This window comes from Chlorocebus sabaeus, chromosome 5 (genome assembly GCF_047675955.1).
Source record: "Chlorocebus sabaeus isolate Y175 chromosome 5, mChlSab1.0.hap1, whole genome shotgun sequence".
In the NCBI taxonomy this organism is placed as follows: domain Eukaryota; kingdom Metazoa; phylum Chordata; class Mammalia; order Primates; family Cercopithecidae; genus Chlorocebus; species Chlorocebus sabaeus.
Genome location: NC_132908.1, coordinates 21,528,037 through 21,544,468, shown reverse-complemented (window position 1 = coordinate 21,544,468; position 16,432 = coordinate 21,528,037). Strand labels below are relative to the sequence as shown.

Here is a 16,432-nt window from a genome sequence, read left to right as displayed (position 1 = left end):
ACAGCATGACTTGCTTATGCACTGGGCCTTCCACGTTTAAGAACGGTTTGACATGTTTCTTTGATATAACTTCATTGTAAACATTAAGTTCATTCTGGGGAAATTAAGGTTCATTAAAATGTTTCTTTAAAATTTGGGAGGTCCTATTCTCTTTGTCATCCGTGAAACAGTTTGCATTTGGAGCTTTGCTGCTGTTATAAGAGGAAATAAAGACAATATGAAGTAGACATTTTGATGAGTGGGTAATGCAAGCAGACATTATACACAAAGTGTAGACTAATGATGTGACTTTTGTTTTCACAGACTGAAACAGCAGAGCTTCCTGCTTCTGATAGCGTAAACCCAGGCAACCTACAATTGGTTTCAAAGTTAAAGGTCAGAAGAATATTCTCTTCCAGTGTCTTGTGTCTTACATATGAAAACTTTAATGAATTTAAAAGCATTCGGTCATATAGCTTCTTATTCTTTAATACTATTAAAGATATTGGTAAACAGATTCAGAAAAACAGATTTGGATTGTTTTTCCCAATATTTACCTCTGTTTATGTTTTGAGCTCTCCTTTTGAAGTTTCTATGCCAACTTGTTGGCCAGAATAACTTAGGCTAAGTAGCTGAACTTCATATCTAAATCTAAGTTAGGGAACTGGGCACAGTAGCCCACCTCTGTAATCTCAGCACTTTGGGAGGCTGAGGCGGGCGGATCACTTGAGGTCAGATGTTTGAGGCCAGCCTGGCCAACATGATGAAACCCCATCTCTACTAAAAATACAAAATTAGCCGGGCATGGTGGTGGGCGCCTATAATCCCAGCTACTACGGAGGCTGAGGGAAGAGAATACTTGAACCAGGAGGCAGACGTTGCAGTGAGCCAAGATCTCACCACTGCACTCCAGCCTGGGTGAGTGAGACTCCATCTCAAAAATAAAATAAAATAAATATAACTCAGGCATTTTGACAGAGAGTGAAATGAGAGTTATTCATGCCTCTCCTACTCAAATGGTGTAATGTTTCTAGAAGAATCACTTATGGTGATTTATAAGAAAATGGGGAGCAGTTCTAGTGGTTAATCTTTTCTATGCAGTGTGGTAACTGAAAATGTTGCATTACTAAATGTCCTAGGGGCAGGGGTGAAGATGGTGCAGATACTCTCCCAGAGAACCACTGGTGTGAAGGAAAGCACTTCAAATCCACATAAAGTTTTTCCCAGATCACTGGCTTTGTCACCTTGGACAAATTGTGTAACCTCTGAGCCCCAGATTACTGTTCTGTAAAGGATATGTGGTAATAACCTATGCTCTGTTTTGGAATTTATTCTTGAGTCAATTTTAATAACTTATTTTATTTTTATTTTATTTTTTGAGACAGTCTGTTGCCCAGGCTGGAGTGCAGTGGGGCAATTTCCAATCTCCACTCACTGCAACCTCAGCCTCACAGGTTCAAGTGATTCTCGTGCCTCAGCCTCTATAGTAGCTGGGATTACAAGCATGCGCCACCATGCCCTGCTGGTTTTTGTATTTTTAGTACAGATGGGGTTTTGCCACATTGGCCAGGCTGGTCTTGAACTCCTGACCTCAGGGGATCCGCCTGCCTTGGCCTCCCAAAGTGTTGGGATCACAGGCGTGAGACACCATGCCCAGTGTCCTAATAACTTAGTCTCTTAAAAAATCAACCATTTCATTCATATTTTCAAATTTGTAGGTAAAAAGTTACTTCTTATAGATTATTAAAATCTATGTATATGCAGTTAAGCCTCTCTTCCCCATTCTCCCATTTCTAAAATTATTGTTTTTCTACATTAGACTCAAGATGTGGCCATTACGTGGGTCTTCCAAACAAACTAGTTTGTGGTTGTATTAGTTATTAATTGGGTTGTGTTTTTTTGTTATTGTTGTTTGTTTTGTTTTCTAGTTCATTCTGTTTTTATAATAAACAAGATAACTGTAAATAATTCCTTTCTACTGTTTTTTTACTGTTCTTATTTTGTTCTTGTACTGACTTCCTGAGCTACATGCTTACTTGATTTTAATCTTTCTTGTTTTCTTATAAATGCCTTTGTCATTATGATTTTTACTGGACATTTCCAAATTTTCTTGGAAATACTGCTTTGGCCATGCTCTGTGGTTTGGATACATAGTGTTCCCATGGTCATAATAGTAGATAGTATAATGTATGTTGTTTCAATGTTATTCCCTCTGAGGAATAACATTGAAACCTGTGGTTTCAACCCATGAGTGGTTCATCAGGATGTTTAATTTTCAAATGGATAAGTTCTATGGAATATCTTTTTGTGGTTAAATCTGAATTTATTCCATCTGGACTATACATTTTAAAATCTTTCATGGGCTGGGCATGGTAGCTCACACCTGTAACCCTAGCACTTTTGGAGGCTGAGGTGGGTGGATCACTTGAGGTCAGGAATTCGAGACTAACCTGGCCAACATGGTGAAACCTTGTCTCTACTAAAAATACAAAAATTAGCTGGGTGTGGTGGCAGGCACCTGTAATCCTAGCTACTCGGAAGGCTGAGGCAGGATAATCGCTTGAATCCAGGAGGCAAAGGTTGCAGTGAACCGAGATTGCACCACTGCACTCCAGCCTGGGTGATAAAGTGAGACTCAGTCCCCCCCAAAAAATTACAATTAATAAATAAAATAAGAAATAAAATCTTTCATGATGTAAGTTTGATAGGCAACTTTTTAGGTACATAAGAACCACAAAGCTCTTTCTTTTCACCTGCATAAAACTTAAATTTTACATACCTACTGTTTCATTGAATTATAATTCATCACTTTGCATACTTATGCTTTGCATAAAACAGGCCCCCAGTACCACTTTAACAGAACTGTTGTTGCCATTGTATCAGAATCCTTCAGGTTCCTGTTCGGTAGATGTGAGTGCCATGTTTTGGGAAAGAGCCGGTTGTAAAGAGCCATGTATCGTAACTGCTTGCGAGGATGTAGTTTCTCTTTGGAAAGCTCTGGATGCTTGGCAGTGGGAAAAACTTTATACTTGGCACTTCACAGAGGTAAGTGAGAATCCCGAGCTGAAAAAGATCTTTGTAGCCATTTGCCTGATAATGTAGATAGGCAGCTTACCAAAATTGGGAGCTATGACCATGCAAGGCAGAACAGAGATGAGATTTTTTCCCCCAACATTTTATTATGAAAAGTTTCAAACATCCAGAAAAGTTGTATAGTGAGCACCCATATACCCACCATTCTGGACTCTACCATTAACATCCTGCTTTATTTGCTTTATCACAAATTTTCATTTGTTTGTTTGAGTCAGGGTCTCACTCTGTCACGCAGGCTGGAGTGCAGTGGCATGATCATGGCTCACTATAGCCTCAACCTCCCCAGGCTCGGTAATCCTCTCACCTCAGCCTCCCAGGTAGCTGGGACCACAGGCATGCACCACCATGTCTGGCTAATTTTTTATTGTTTTTTTTTTTTTTTCCTTCTTATTTTTGTTGAGACAGAGTCTTGCTCTGTCACCCAGGCTGGAGTGCAGTGGCACGATCTCTGCTTACTGTAAACCTCTGCTGCCCAGGTTCAAGGGATCCTTGTGCCTCAGCCTCCTGAGTAGCTGGGATTACAGGCACCCACCACCATGCCCGGCTCATTTTTTCGTATTTTTAGTGGAGACAGGGTTTCATCATGTGGCCCAGGCTGTTCTTGAACTCCTGACCTAAGGCAATCCGCCCGCCTCAGCCTCCCAAAGTGCTGGGATTACAGGTGTGAGCCACCGCATGCGGCCTATAGTTTTTATGCAGACGTGGTTTTGCCATGTTGCCTGGGCTGGTCTTGAACTCCTGGGCTTAAGCAGTCGGCCTGCCTCAGCCTCCTAGAGTGCTGGGGATTACAGGTGTGAACCACCATGCCCAGCCGATCCCAGTTTTATCTAGAGATGGGTTTTTTTTTTTGTTGTTGTTGTTTTTTCCGGAGACAGAGTCATACTTTGTCGCCCAGGCTGGAGTGCAGTAGGGCAATCTTGGCTCACTGCAATCTCCATTTCCTAGGTTCAAGCAATTCTCCTGCCTCAGCCTCCCGAGTAGCTACAGGCGCACACCACCACGTCCACCTAATTTTTGTATTTTCAGTAGAGACGGGGTTTTACCATGTTGGCCAGGATGGTCTCGAACTCCTGACCTCAAGTGATCCACCAGCCTCGGCTTCCCAAATTGCTGGGATTACAGGTGTGAGGCACTGCACCCAGCCTAGAGATGGGTTTTTACACTAGACCTGTTGGAGGAGCTTAGGATTTTATGTCTATTCTGACTTTGACACTTGCTGATATTTATACTCCTTGCCCTTCACCAAGGCATTATTTTGCTGCTTTTCTACGTGTATTTCCTTCTAGTCTTTTCCCACTATCATATACATCTTACATGCTTGCAATCTTAGTGTGCTTAAAAAATTTTTAGATCTGTCTTTTCTCACCATACGTATAAACATTTTTCTGGCCAGGCAAGGTGGCTCACACCTATAATCCCAGCACTTTGAGAGGCTGAGGTGGGTGGATCACCTGAGGTCAAGAGTTCAAGACCACCCTGACCAACATGGTGAAACCCCATCTCTACTAAAAATTAAAAAAATTAACCAGGTGTGGTGGTGCATGCCTGTAATCCCAGCTACTCGGGAGGCTGAAGCAGGAGAACTGCTTGAACCCAGGAGGTAGAGGTTGCAATGAACTGAGATCGTGCCATTACACTCAAGGCTGGGCAACAAGAGTGAAACTCCGTCTCAAAAAGAAAAAAAAAATTCCTTGTTTCTGTAGAGTCTTCATACTTGTATAAACCTCATTCTTGCTCTCCAAATATATACAACATCTAACACTGTGCTTTGCACAGAGGTGCCCAATAAATATTTGTTCAGTGAACATAGATATACTTTTAAATGGCTACATAAATATTCTTTTCATTCACATGCCAGAATATACCCCATTATTCCTCTATTGTTAGAATTATACATTGCGTTACATAAATGCTCAGTAAGCACTATTATGCATATAGTTTATTTAGATTTACAGCTAATAAAAAGTGTTTTCTGAGCCTTCAAATGATGAAAATTATTCTTGTACAGTGAGAATACAAAATAATGTGATAAATTTTGGAAAATCTGGATTAAACGAAAATGAAACAAACCAAGTATAATTTTTGGCTGCTTTGTTTTATTTAGGTTCCAGTATTACAGATAGTTCCAGTGCCTGATGTGTATAATCTTGTGTGTGTAGCTTTGGGAAATTTGGAAATCAGAGAGATCAGGTATGTAATTCCCAACGGGTGATTTGTTTTTCCTTCATCTTTGTTTCTGTCAGCTGGTTTTGAGTGCAGGTGATAACCTAGACTTGAGTCTTGAAAGAATCTGAAAGATCTGAAGAGAGAGAGATTTGTTTAAAAAAAAAAAAAAATCAGTAGAATGACATCACTGACTGAAGTTTCTATTTAAACTGTGAACCTAGGCTGGGTGCAGTGGCTCATGCCTGTAATCCCAGCACTTTGGGAGGCTGAGGTGTATGGATCAGCTGAGGTCAGGAGTTTGAGACCAGCCTGGCCAACGTGGTAAATCACTTGAGCCCAGGAAACAGGTTGCAGTGAGCTAAGATCGTGCCACTGCACTCCGCCTGGATGACAGAGTGAGACTTTGTCTCAAAAAAAAAAAAAAGGCTGGGCACGGTGGCTCACGCCTGTGATCCTAGCACTTTGGGAGGCCAAGGCGGGTGGATCACGAGGTCAGGAGTTCAAGACCAGCCTGACCAACATGGTGAAACCCCGTCTCTACTAAAAATACAGAAAAATTAGCCAGGCATGGTGGCTTGCGCCTGTAATCCCAGCTACTCAGGAGGCTGAAGCAGGAGAATCGCTTGAACCTGGGAGGCAGAGTTGCAGTGAACTGAGATTGTACCACTGTACTCCAGCCTGGGCTACAGAGCAAGACGCTGTCTCAAAAAAAAAGAGTGAACCTAGTCCTTTAATATTAAAAGATTACTCCTGACATCACCCTATTTTTCCTTATATTTGGCTTAGGACATTGCTTTGTTCCTCTGACGATGAAAGTGAAAAGCAAGTACTACTGAAGTCTGGAAATATAAAAGCTGTGCTTGGCCTGACAAAGAGGAGGCTAGTTAGTAGCAGTGGGACCCTTTCTGATCAACAAGTAGAAGTCATGACATTTGCGGAAGATGGAGGGTAAGAAAAGCATTGACTGATTTTTAACTATTAGATGAAGAATAATTTTCTCACAGGTTTCAGAGAAAGTTGGGTCACTAGGATCTTGTTTTTCTGTGCTGTGGGTATAATATAAGCATGTATGGCATCAAGGTTATGACATAGAAGCAGATTAGAGAGGTGGAAGCCAGACATGTCAGGGATGAAGTCAAAGAAGGGGAGAGGCTCAGCAAATGTAGTTTGTTCTTCAGTCTTCTTTGAAATCTCTGTGTGTCCCTTAAATGTTAGAAATACCTCTGCTGCGCACAGTGGCTCATGCCCATAATCCCAGCCCTTTGGGAGGCCAAGGCAGAAGTTTGAGCCCAGGAGTTCAAGACCAGTTGGGGCCACATAGCGGGGCCCCATCTTTACAAAAAATTTAAAAATTAGCTGGGTGTGGCAGAGCATGCCTATGGTCCCAGCTACTAGGGAGTCTGAGGTGGGAGGATCACTTGAGCTTAGGAGTTCAAGGGTGTAATACACTGTGATCACGCCACCACAGTCCACCTTGGGCAGCAGACTGAGACCTAATCTCAAACACACACATACACACAAACACACACAAATATTTTTAAAAATATATAGAAATACCTTAAGGCCCTAGACCCTTTCCTCATTCCACACACTTGGAGTCCATTGCTTCACTGACCATCTTGGTGCTGACTACTTGCAAACGTACATTTCTACCTCTGAGCTCTTTCTTGAGCTCTAGACCTGTAGGTTTATTTATTAGACATATTGGGAACACCTCGAATTCACAATGTTGCAAACTGAACTTAACAGCATCTTCTCTATCATATATTCATTATACTTTATTTTTATTTTTATTTTTCAATTACACTTCATTGTTATTATCCATCTGTCTTTTCTAAAAGTGGAGGGCAGGGAACTTTGGCTTATTTATTCATGATCTGTTGCAAGAGATGATAATTGTTTGCTTAAATTAGGAGTATGTTAGTGGAGATGGGAAGAAGCAGATAGATTTCTGAGAGATGAGAAGATAAAATTACTGGGACTTGGTGATTGACTAGATTAAGAGGAAGGAGAAAATATCAACATGGTAGAGTTGGTCACTTGAGTGGTGACCAAGCCCGAAATGTGGATATTTTCCTTGTCTCCTTCCTCCCAGTCTAGGTGGTCACTTGAGTGGTGACCAACCCTGAAACTTGGACATTATTAGATGGTGGTGCAATTCATTGAGATAGGAATGCAGAAAGAAACAAAAGGTTTAAAGAGAAACTTAAAAAGTTTAATTTTGAATATAATGAATTTGAGGTGCTTGCAGCATATCTAAGTAGATAATATGGAAGTAATGTATGTTCATTGTAGAAAGTTTAGTATACACGTTTTCTGGGTTAGATTTTTTTTTTTCCTGGTATTTGGTTAGTTTATATTATGCACAGTTCAACAATGTGGAGAAGGGCTACCTAGAAACTGCTTTAGTGCAAAGTACTGACTTTTCATACTATTTTAATTGCAGAGGCAAAGAAAACCAATTTTTGATGCCCCCTGAGGAGACTATATTAACTTTTGCCGAGGTCCAAGGGATGCAAGAAGCTCTCCTTGGTACTACTGTTATGAACAACATTGTTATTTGGTAAGTTTTCCCTCTAGGTCCTCAGTTCCATCATCTGTAGTATGAGGATACACCTCTCATTTTACAGGGGTGTTGTGAAGATTAAATAAGAGAGTATGTGTAAACACGATTGTGATTTTTTGTTGGTCTTGTTGTTTTTGTTGTGTTTTGAGACAGAGTCTCCTCCTGTTGCCCAGGCAGGAGTGCAGTGGTATGATCTCGGCTCACTGCAACCTCCGCCTCCTGAGTTCAAGCGATTCTCCTGCCTCAGCCTCCCGAGTAGCTGGGATTATAGGCATGTGCCACCACACCCAGCTAATTTTTGTATTTTTTAGTAGAGATAGGGTTTTATCATGTTGGCGACGTTAGTCTTGAACTCCTGGCCTCAAATTATCTGCCTGCCTCAGTCTCCCAAAATGCAGGGATTACAGGAGTGAGCCACCATGCCCGGCTAATTTTTGTATTTTTTAGTGGAGATGGGATTTCGCCATGTTGGCTAGGTTGGTCTTAAACTCCTGGCCTCAAGTGAACTCCCCGCCTTGGCCTCGCAAATTGCTGGGATTACAGGCGTGAGCCACTGTGTCTGGCCTGATTGTGGTTTTTTTGTATGATACTATATACTTGTCTTACCAACAACATCATATTAATTGAGATATACCAAAAAAGATCAGTCTGAGTAGACTATTTAAAAATAAATGGAATTCTGTTTTCAAAGATGTACACTTCTTTCTGCTTTTGGTTAGTGGTTGAGTAGCTTCTGTCAGACCAACTCTCTACCTTCAAATAACTATACACTCTGGACAAAATACAAAAAAAAACTTTCTAAAAGCACCAGAAAGCAAAAAAAAGAAGAAACATACTGGAGGGGTTTCTCCCTTTAGGTGAAGGGAATGGCACTAGGCAACATTCCTATTATGGCTTTAAGCTAGGAGGCAAGGCCCACTCTGCTCACTGGGTGACTGGAAGCCTAATAGAAGATCTGTCCCACTGGCTTAGAGAACTAAAGGACAGATAGAGTTCAGGATGATCACAGCTGCTAGAAAGGGAGGGGAAAAGTCCTAAAAAGGAGAGAGCAAAAAAAAAAAAAAAAAAAAAAAAAAAAAAAAAGAACCCTAACTTCTAGCTATAATGTTTACCTAAATATCTGGTTGACCCTTTAAACTGGATGTGCATAGGTCAGAGTCAAAGCAGCTCAGGTGAGACTGAAAGAACTGAACTTCACTTTCGGCATTTGGAGTTCGAGTTTAGCCAAGTTAACTGTTTACTGGGACAGACAAACTTACAACCAAAAAAATCAGGGCCGGGCGCAGTGGCTCATGCCTATAATCCCAGCACTTTGAGAGGCCAAGGCAGGCAGATCACTTGAGGCCAAGTGTCTGAGACCAGCCTGACCAACAAGGGAAAACCCCATCTCTACTAAAAATACAAAAATTAGCCAGGCATGGTGGTACACACCTGTAATCCCAGCTACTCAGGAGGCTGAGGCAGGAGAATGGCTTGAACCCAGGAGGCAGAGGTTGCAGTGAGTCAAGATTGCGCCACTGCACTCCAACCTGGGTGACAGAGCAAGATTCTGTCTCAAAAAACATAAATAATTTTAAAAAAATCAATAGAACTGTATTTAAAAAGTACTTACCATATTGTCTGGCACATAGGAGGTATTCAGTAAATGTTAAAATTTCTTTTCTAAAAATATTTTTAAAAACAAAAAACATCAGTGTTTTCCAGAGGAACCTAACAGAATACAAAGTTTTTGCAACATATTAATATCACTGGAACTAGGATACAGTCCAAAGTTACTCAGTATACAAAAAAAAGTGTGGCGTCTTAAGATACCCTGTCTCTAGTAAAGATACCCTGTCTCTACTAAAGATACAAAAATTAGCCAGGCGTGGTGGTGTGAGGCTCAGGCAGGAGAATCGCTGGAACCTGGGAGGCAGAGGTTGCAGTGAGCTGAGATCATGCCACTGCACTCTAGCCTGAGTGACAGAGTGAGACTCTGTCTCAAAAAAAGAAAAGAAAAAAGTGTGATCACACAGGAACCAAATTAACAAATTTGTGATAGGGAAACCATCACAGGAGTCCCCAGCCATCTCTTTTCTGACTACAGGGAGAACCATACCCAGCCACAGGCACTTGCAAGTTTAATTTGTATTAGGAGAATAGATTGATTTTGTTTCTTTTCTCAGAAGCCTTGTCTATTAACTGTTTCCTTGGGGCCAGAATGGGTCTTGGTAAGAGGAAGTTATGATATTAGTATGACCACTACTCTAGCTCTTCTGTACCATCCAACCCTAACCATTTTTTGTTTTTCTTTTTTAAATACTGTGGTAACTTACAACCCTAACCTTCTAGAAATAAACTAGAAAAGCATGGCCCCTGAGAGAAACAATGTGCCTTTCCCACCAGAAAGCCTCTGAAATTTGGCTGTGTTCTGATCTGCCAGAAGACCCTGTTTTCAGATGTCCTGATGTCTAGGGCGGCACTTGGCCACTTGGAGCACATTCACCAGGGTTTCTACCCAGAGGTGTTATTTGGGGACTGTGCTCTTTCAGAAGTTGTCTTTTCTGTTCTTTCTGTTATTCCCATAGTCCACACCTTCATTATGTGTCTCCTGAACTGTTAAAATAATTTAGTAGTTTGTCTCCTTGCCATTAATCAATATTCAAATTTCATTTTTTTTTTTTTAATTTTTTTAGAGACTGTGTCTTACTCTGTCACCTATACTAGAGTGCAGTGGCATGACCATAGCTCACGGCAACCTCAAATGCCTGGGCTCAAATGCAGGTCGTTTTTTATTCTACGACTTTGTAAATACTCTTTCTTCTAACCCTACCCTTATCCCTCAAAAGAAAACCTTTACAGGGGACCATGTTTGCTTTCCTTCAGCTTTTATTTCCCCTGTGCTCTAGTACAAAAATGTTCTCTCCAGCTCTGCCATTCTCCTTTCCTCCTTTTTTTCTTCCCATCCCTCAGTTCTACCCTTTTTCTATCGGTATCCTTTGTCGTTTTGTATATAAGAGGTCACAAAGGAATTTGAGGTTGGGGAGGGATTTCTTTCTGAAACAGCCTCACTCAATACCCAGGCTGGAGTGTATAGGCATGACCATAGCTCACTGCAACCTCAAAATTCTGGGCTCAAGGAATCCTCCCACCTCAGCCTCCTGAGTAGCTGGGACTACAGGCGCACACCATCATGTCCTGCTAATTTTTAAATTTTTTGTAGAGATGAGAACTTGGTATGTTACTCAGGCCGGTCTTGAACTCCTGGGCTCAAACAGTCCTCCCACTTTAGCCTCCCAAAGTGCTGAGACCACAGATATACACCACCATGCCTGGCTATTTTTCTTTTCCTTTGTAGAGACAGGGTCTTGCTATTTTTCCCAGGCTGGTCTTGAACTTTTGGACGTAAGCAACCCTCCCACCTTGGCCTTCTAGAGTACTGGGAAGTTTGGGAGGGATTTCTATGCTTGGCTTCTAAGTTCCCCTTAGGGGATATTTTCAGCCCTACAGTTATCTTGAGTTCTGTTGTACCATCCCAGCCTTCACTCATGTTTCCTTCTCCGAATTCATATTGCTTTGGTTGTTTTTTCGTTTTTGTTTTTTTGAGACAGGGTCTCAGTCTGTTGCCCATGCTGGAGTACGGTGGCATGATTATAGCTCACTGTCAGACTCAAGCAGTTCTCCTAACTCAACCTCCTGAGTAGCAGGACTACAGACTTGTGCCACCATGCCTGGCTAATTTTAAAAAAAAAAATTTTTTTTTTTTTACTTTTTTTTGTAGAGACAGGGTCTCTCCCCATGTTGCCTAGACTGGTCGAGAACTCCTCAATGCAAGTGATCCTCCCACCTCAGCCTCCCAAAGTGCTGAGATTATAGACATAAGCTGCAGCGGCTGGCCTGCCTTGATTTTTAATTTAGTATTTGCTGCTTTGTGTTGTTTATCCTCTCTGGTTTTTGAAGATAGGTACCGTTTCTCATATCTGTTCTTGGCACCTGCCTTAGCTTTATGTTTAGGGTAGTTACTCAAAGATGTATTAATCATATTGTCTGTCAAAAGCTATTACTTACCTTTTGGGCTCTGTATAATTTTATACTTACATGTAGTATTTGTTCTTATTTAACTCCTGATTTGTTAGATGTCTAAAGTGATTCATGTTATACTGAAACGTCAGGTGGGTTTTTTTGGAAACTATGCTGAAGGTCTAAATATTTCTTAAGTTTAATGTTTACAGTGAAGTCATACCAAATAAACATGTTAAAACATTCTTAAATGCTGAGGGGCCAGTGTGTAAGGAAGTCTTCCTGTCCATATTCACTGAGACATTTCATTTAATATCTTTCAAACATTCAGTAGATATCTGGGTCTCTACTTATGTCCCATTCTCTGTGAGAGATGCAGAGATGAATCAGATATGAATTCTGGTCCCAGGGCCCCTATAATCTAGTAGGTAAATAAGATGCCTTTACAATCAAATCCTACAATTTCACTAGAGTTCTTTTTACAATTCACACAAGGTCAAAGTGATAGATTTGGACAAAGTGATTTGGGATTTGAGGAAGGAACAATTACTAAATATAGACCATGTATGAAACTCTGTAGGACACCCATCTGGTGTCCCTGATAGGAGGAAAACCTTGCATATGCACATAAAAATTTAATTTTCCTTCTTCAGTTTTTATACACAGTGAGTGAATACATGATACAGTATTGCCAGTAGTATATTACATACCAAATGAGGTATATGGACAGAATTAAAGGAGAGGAGAAGACTGTGGACTGCTGCAGTCTCAAGTGAGTTCATGCAGCTTGGAGGGGGTGGGATATAACTAGGCCCTAAGAAATGGATGGGAATTCATCAGTAACAGGGACGGGAACTGTTCTGTAATGGGCAGCAGGGAGTTGGGGGAGCAGGGGTCATTGGAAGGCATAGCTTCAGCAAAGTCTAGAGTTAAGGAAATGCATAGTATGTTCTTCAGGCAGAAAAATTTTAGGAAATGGAGCAATGAGTGATAATGTAATATTGCACTACTGGATTCATGAGAGGTATAAATACCATTAAAATGAACCTGGGGGCTGGGCGCAGTGGCTCACGCCTGTAATTCCAGCACTTTGGGAGGCCAAGGCGGGTGGATCATCTGACGTCAGGAGTTCGAGACCAGCCTGGCCAACATGGTGTACCCCGTCTTGACTAAAAATACAAAAATTAGCTTGGCGTGGTGGTGCGTACCTGTAATCCCTGCTACTCAGGAGGCTGAGGCAGGAGAATTGCCTGAACCCAGGAGGCGGAGGTTGCAGTGAGCCGAGGCTGTGCCATTGCACGCCAGCCTAGGTAACAAGAACAAAACTCCATCTCAAAAAAACAAAAAACAAAAAAAAAAACACTTGGACTTTATACTGTGGCTAATGGGAGCCAACTGAAAGTTTTTCATCAACAGAGTAACATGAACTGGGTGCAGTCCCTTAAACCTGTAATCCCAGCACTTTGGGAGGCTGAGGTGGGAGGATTGCTTGAGCTCAGGAGTTTGAGACCAGCCTGGGCAATACAGTGAAACCCTGTCTCTACAAAAAATTAAAAAATTATTCAGGCATGGTGGCACGCACCTGTAGTCCCAACTACTTGGGGCAGTGAGGTGGAAGGATTGCTTGAGCCTGGGAGGTTGAGGCTACAGTGAGTCATGATCACACCACCACACTCCAGCCTGGGCAATGGAGCAAGACCCTAAGTTCCAAGAACAAAAAAGTAGAGTATCATGACAAAGCAGTTATCAATGTCACAAATCCTTAATAAAGCTGGGGAGTAGGTCAGGTGCAATGGCTCATGCCTGTAATCCAAGCACTTTGGGAGGCTGAGGCAGGCGGACCACCTACAGTCAGGAGTTCAAGACCAGCCTGGCCAACCTGGTGAAACCCTGCCTTTACTAAAAATACAGAAATTAGCCAGGCATGGTGGTGGGTGCCTGTAATCCCAGCTACTTGGAAGGCTGAGGTAGAAGAATTGCTGGAACACAGGAGGTGAAGATTGCAGTGAGCCAAGATGGTGCCACTGCACTCAGCCTGGGTGACAGAGTGAGACTCCATCTCAAAAAAAAAAAAAAAGAAAAAAAAAAACCGCTGGGGAGTGATTCCAACAAACTTTATCTTTTTTCTTCTTTATATGCACCCCTCTCTCTTGACTCCACCTCAGTCCTTCCTTCTATCCATTATTTTGGTCTAGCTGTAGTATAAATACATGTAATAGAGATATAATTATAAGTCTTTTTTAGGTGTAGTCTCTTGCCCTACCAAATTTGGTTTCCTGGCCATTGTCTTCCATGGAAAATTTAGACATAACAAGACGTATCACAAAATCATGATACTGCTATACCATGTGCCTGATTTCAATACCAGGTTGAATGAGATGATGAAACTTTCCTCATGGAATTTGGAGAGATTTATCCCTAGGGGCATAGTAGATTTAATCTATCAAATTAAACTATTAGCAAAATTAACCCACAGTTCTACTTTTACCTAAATCTATGACTGAACAAAACTAAGGAGCCCTTAGTTTTTTCCTTGGTCACCTCCTAAAGCATGCTATGATTAGTAAGAAAATATTTTCTGAAAACTGGTTTGTTGGAAGAATATGATCAGCTTATTTATTTTTGTTATCTAAGGAATTTAAAAACTGGTCAACTCTTGAAAAAGATGCACATTGATGATTCTTACCAAGCTTCAGTCTGTCACAAAGCCTATTCTGAAATGGTAAGTAATGACTGGTGGGACCACTTTGTGTTTACTTTGCGTGTTACTGTTGGTCTTATTAAGTGAGAGCGGTACGTCATAAGTAGTAATGAACAAGCCTTCCTGTGGCATCTTTTTTCAAAATTGGATAACGATGTTTGTCCGTTCTTGAAATTTAGGATGAAAATAAGTGTTGGTACAGTGATTGCTTAGTAAATTTTTTGGCTATAGGACCTGAGGGCAAGTATTTATTTCTAGCTGTGGATTTGAACTGAGAACTATTATGCCGGTTATCAGACTTGACTCCCAACCACATCACCGTGATTAAGTAGCCTTAGGAAGGATGATTAAATGATCCCAGAAATACTTTTTTTTTTTTTGAGACGGAGTTTCGCTCTTGTTGCCCAGGCTGGAGTGCAATGGCACGATCTCAGCTCACTGCAACCTCCGCCTTCCAGGTTCAATCAATTGTCCCGCCTCAGCCTTCCAAGTAGCTGGGATTACAGATGCCTGCCACCACGCCTGGCTAATTTTTGTATTTTTAGTAGAGATGGGGTTTCACCATGCTGGCCAGTCTGGTCTCAAACTCCTGACCTCAGGTAATCTGCCCACCTCAGCCTCCCAAAGTACTGGGATTACGGTGTGAGCCACAGTACCTGGCCAGTGTGCTTTACTCTTAGGCTTTAGTCTTTTCATACAGAAGCAAATACAGGTACTCAGCTGTTGTACAAATAGTCTTGGCTAGTGGGTACAAACATACAGTTAGAAATAAATAAGCTCCAAGATTCAGTAGCAGAGTAGGATGACTGTAGTTAGCAACAATGTACAATATATTTCAAAGTAGCTAGAAGAAAGGATTTGAAATGTTCCCAATACATAGAAATGATAGATTCTCGAGGTGATAGGTATCCCAGATACCCTGTCTTGATCACTATATACTTTGTGCACATAACAAATACATGTACCCCATAAATATATAAAATATTTTGTATTAATAAAAAAAAAACATTTTGGGAGGCCAAGGTGGGTGGATCACCTGAGGTCAAGAGTTTGAGACCAGCCTGGCCAATATGGTGAAAGCCCATTTCTACTAAAAATACAAAAATTAGCTGGGCGTGGTGGTGCACACCTGTAATCCCAGCTGCGTGGGAGGCTGAGGCAGGAGAATCGCTTGAACCTGGGAGGCAGAGGTTGCAGTGAGCCGAGATTGCACCATTGCACACCAGCCTGGGCGACAGAGCAAGACTCTGTCTCAAAAAAAAAAGAAAAAAAAAAATCTTAGCCTGGGCAACATGGCAAAACCCCATCACTATAAAAAATACAAAAATCGAGACCATCCTAGCTAACCCAGTGAAACCCCGTCTCTACTAAAAAAATACAAAAAAGTAGCCGGGCGAGGTGGCGGCGCCTGTAGTCCCAGCTACTCGGGAGGCTGAGGCAGGAGAATGGCGTAAACCCAGGAGGCGGAGCTTGCAGCGAGCTGAGATCCGGCCACTGCACTCCAGCCTGGGCGACAGAGCCAGACTCCGTCTCAAAAAAAAAAAAAAATACAAAAATTAGCCAGGCATGGTGGTGTGCAACTGTAGTCCCAGCTACTCAGGAGGCTGAGTTCAGGGCATTCCTGGAGCCCCGGAGGTCGAGGCTGTGGTGAGCCATGATCACACCACTGCACTCCAGCCTGGGCAACAAAGTGAGATCCTATCTCAAAAAAAAAAAAAAAAAGTCTTGGCCTGGAGCGGTGGCTCATGCCTGTAATCCCAGCACTTTGGGAGGCCGATGTGGGCGCATCATGTGAGGTCAGGAGTTGGAGACCAGCCTGGCCAACATGGTGAAACCCCATCTCTACTAAAACTACAACAATTAGCCAGATGTGGTATCATGCACCTGTAATCCCAGCTACTCAGGAGGCTGAGGCAGGGAGAATTGCT

The 16,432-nt window shown here is 41.9% G+C and overlaps 1 protein-coding gene across 9 annotated transcripts in view; it reads left to right on the top strand.

Moving 5' to 3' along the window:
- Positions 1–16,432, top strand: part of PALB2 (partner and localizer of BRCA2) — a 36,727-nt gene that overhangs the window by 11,024 nt on the left and 9,271 nt on the right. For 5 of the 9 annotated variants that reach the window (XM_037989747.2, XM_073015237.1, XM_037989743.2 and 2 more), the window contains 6 exons: positions 304–375; positions 2,863–3,024; positions 5,177–5,262; positions 6,025–6,186; positions 7,685–7,801; positions 14,438–14,525. In XM_037989747.2, coding sequence (XP_037845675.2) covers positions 304–375; positions 2,863–3,024; positions 5,177–5,262; positions 6,025–6,186; positions 7,685–7,801; positions 14,438–14,525 — 687 coding nt within the window. The remainder of the gene's footprint in view (positions 1–303; positions 376–2,862; positions 3,025–5,176; positions 5,263–6,024; positions 6,187–7,684; positions 7,802–14,437; positions 14,526–16,432) is intronic. The other 4 variants (XM_073015238.1, XM_073015236.1, XM_037989745.2 and 1 more) reach the window with 1 other exon arrangement.